A 2,643-nucleotide genomic window follows, 5' to 3' on the forward strand; every position below is an offset into this window, starting at 1 on the left:
TCTCTCTCTTCCTAGCTCTAGCTACTTCACCTCCTCCGTGGCCTTGTCACATTCTCTCCTTCCCCCTCTCCCTCACCTCGCCCCCACACTCTCTGCCGCTCTGTCCATTCCTCTCGCTATGCTTTGTCCTTTGGCTCCATCGCTGTGCACTCCTCTCTCCCTTGAATATCACTAAAATCCATAACATGGGGAACTACCGGGCACAGTCCATCAGCCAGTAGTGACGTCCCTTTGACTGATGCCCCCATCTCTCTCCGGCTCCACACACACTAAATCATTCTTAACTGACTGATGAATTGCTGTGTTGTTTTGCTGCATGCTTGTTACAGAATGTGCATTTGTGTGTGTGTGTGTGTGTGTGTGTGTGTGTGTGTGTGTGTGTGTGTGGTGTGTGTTGGGTGTGTGTTGTGTGTGTGTATGTTGTATGCAGCTGGGCCACCGGAGCTCAGCTGCCTCACCACTGGAACAAACCAAACTGGCCTATACCTCATGCATCACACACACACACACACACACACACACACACCACAACACACACACACACCACACACACACACACACACACACCCACGGAAATGAAGATGTAGGTTAATAAAAAGAAAAGAAATACATATACACATTTGAGGGGAGCTACTGATGTGGGGGGTGAGGGTAGATAACTAATGGATGGATTGGGGGAGTTAATTTGCCGTCAGTCAGTTTTCTCAGGGGATCCGGATTTCGTTGCACCGTCCCTGCACAACTGCATCCATGTAGTCACACTCACGCGCAAACACAACGCACACACACACACACACACACACACACACACACACACACACACACACACACGCACTGTAGAAATATGCACATGCAGTCCTGAAGTCCTACGTGCAGAAACTGCAAGAGCCTCCACGCCCCCAGCCCATCCCACCCCCTTCCAAGCACGACGCACGCACGGAATACCGGGGCATGCCCAAGCGACGCATCCAACTGTCAGCTCCGCTTCTTCCGGCAGAGAGACCTTGGGTTTATTTAGGGGAGGCAGTGGGAGAGCCAGCCAGCCAGCCAGCAAGCCAGGCATCGTCGCGTGTGACAGCCTGCGTGCGTGGAAGCGCCGCTGCCATGCCAGCCTAGTTGTGTGACCCGATAAGCACGACAATCTGTGCAAGCTCCGCGGATCACAACCCCGAACGGAGCCTCCTAGCCGCCCACACGTATACAATTAGAAACACACACTCTCATAAACATATGAAATATTCTCAAATCCACTGATGCAAGAACACCATTAGCACGGTATGCACCATCGTCGTCGGGCAATGGGCTCGGATACGCAGCGCAGCATCCCTAAACTCAATCTGGTCTCCCATTTGACCCTCGGGGAAACAAGAGGGGGAAGCCAGGGAGACCTTTACGGAGACGTGGAAGAGCGATACGCACAGGAGACGTCCAATCGCCCGCTGACATTCAGGCCTTTTTTCTTTTTTTTAATGAGAACACGTCGATTTCAAACGACTCGTAAATGCATCATGTGCACTCGTGGTTTTTTGAACGTCACATTGGCGAACGTCAGGCTGATTTCCTCTAATAGGCCTGTACGTAATCAAACCAAACACAGTTCTGGAGGTGCGCACTCGGCCTGGCAAAGTTGTCAGCCTACCTGACATATCAACCACTAGATTACCTGACTTTGGCTCAGATTTGGCAAAAAAAAAAAAAAAAAAAAACTCTATCGCTAAGGCAGGCCACCCTATATGTGGTCGGCACATCCACCACCGGGGCGCCGGTAGAGATCTGCTACTGTAAATAAAACACAAAGCCACAGAAAGCTTAAAAATCATTGAGTCTCCGAGTGACAAGTCTCCCATAGCATCTTACCCTCCCTCTCTCTCTCTCTCTCTCTCTCTCTCTCTCTCTCTCTCAGTCCTTACATCGTTGCTTAGGCTACATGCAACATCATCCCGTGACACCATCCACATCCAGAACCACAACACCAAAGATCGCAGCTTATGCGTAACATTTATTTACCTTTATGTCTGCCTTTCGCTGTCATCGTCACACTGCTTGATGTTTCATTGGAACAAGATGCTCATCTCCCTCTCCCTCTCTTCTCCCTCCCTGCTTTTTCCTCTCTCTATCTGTCGGTTGTGCCTCTGTAGGGTATTATTCAGTAACACGAAACCACCGCTAGGAGTGGAGCGCGTAAATGGAGCTCATGCAGCACGGGGTGTCGCACAATAGCTCTGGCTAGAGGAACATACCTCCCCCCTCCCCCCGTTAGAAAATGGGGTAATGCCCCGGTGAGGGGGTGAATTCTGATAGAATAACGAGGGAAGACCCTGATTGTGGCGTTTCGTACTGGATCCCCCCAACACACACACACGCACCACCTTTTCCCTCCATCACCCCCTCCCTATTCTCTTAAAGGTTCAGAGGCACATGCATGGTGACTCGCCAGCCAAATAGGCTTCTTTTATTATGGTGCAATAATAATCATAATAATAATGACAATATAGGCTAATAAAAAGGGATGGACAAAAAAAAACGTGCAAAGAAGAGATAGTGGTCAAACCAAAAGATGCAAACTTTAAAAAAAAAAAAAGATGAGTTAGAATTATTGGCACAGATTAACCTCTCACGTGCAGTATCTGGCTTGCCTACATT

The 2,643-nt window shown here is 49.5% G+C and overlaps 1 protein-coding gene across 1 annotated transcript in view; it reads right to left on the reverse strand.

The window, feature by feature from the left end:
* The window catches only part of LOC116685972 (serine/threonine-protein phosphatase 2B catalytic subunit alpha isoform-like), a 67,969-nt gene extending 65,761 nt beyond the window's left edge, over positions 1-2,208 (reverse strand). Inside the window, 1 exon segment of the mRNA XM_032510903.1 lies at positions 2,008-2,208. Within this exon segment, the coding sequence (XP_032366794.1) occupies positions 2,008-2,032 (25 nt within the window). The 5' untranslated portion in view covers positions 2,033-2,208.
* Between the last annotated feature and the right edge of the window lie 435 nt (positions 2,209-2,643).

Source organism: Etheostoma spectabile, unplaced genomic scaffold (genome assembly GCF_008692095.1).
Source record: "Etheostoma spectabile isolate EspeVRDwgs_2016 unplaced genomic scaffold, UIUC_Espe_1.0 scaffold273, whole genome shotgun sequence".
Lineage (NCBI taxonomy): Eukaryota > Metazoa > Chordata > Actinopteri > Perciformes > Percidae > Etheostoma > Etheostoma spectabile.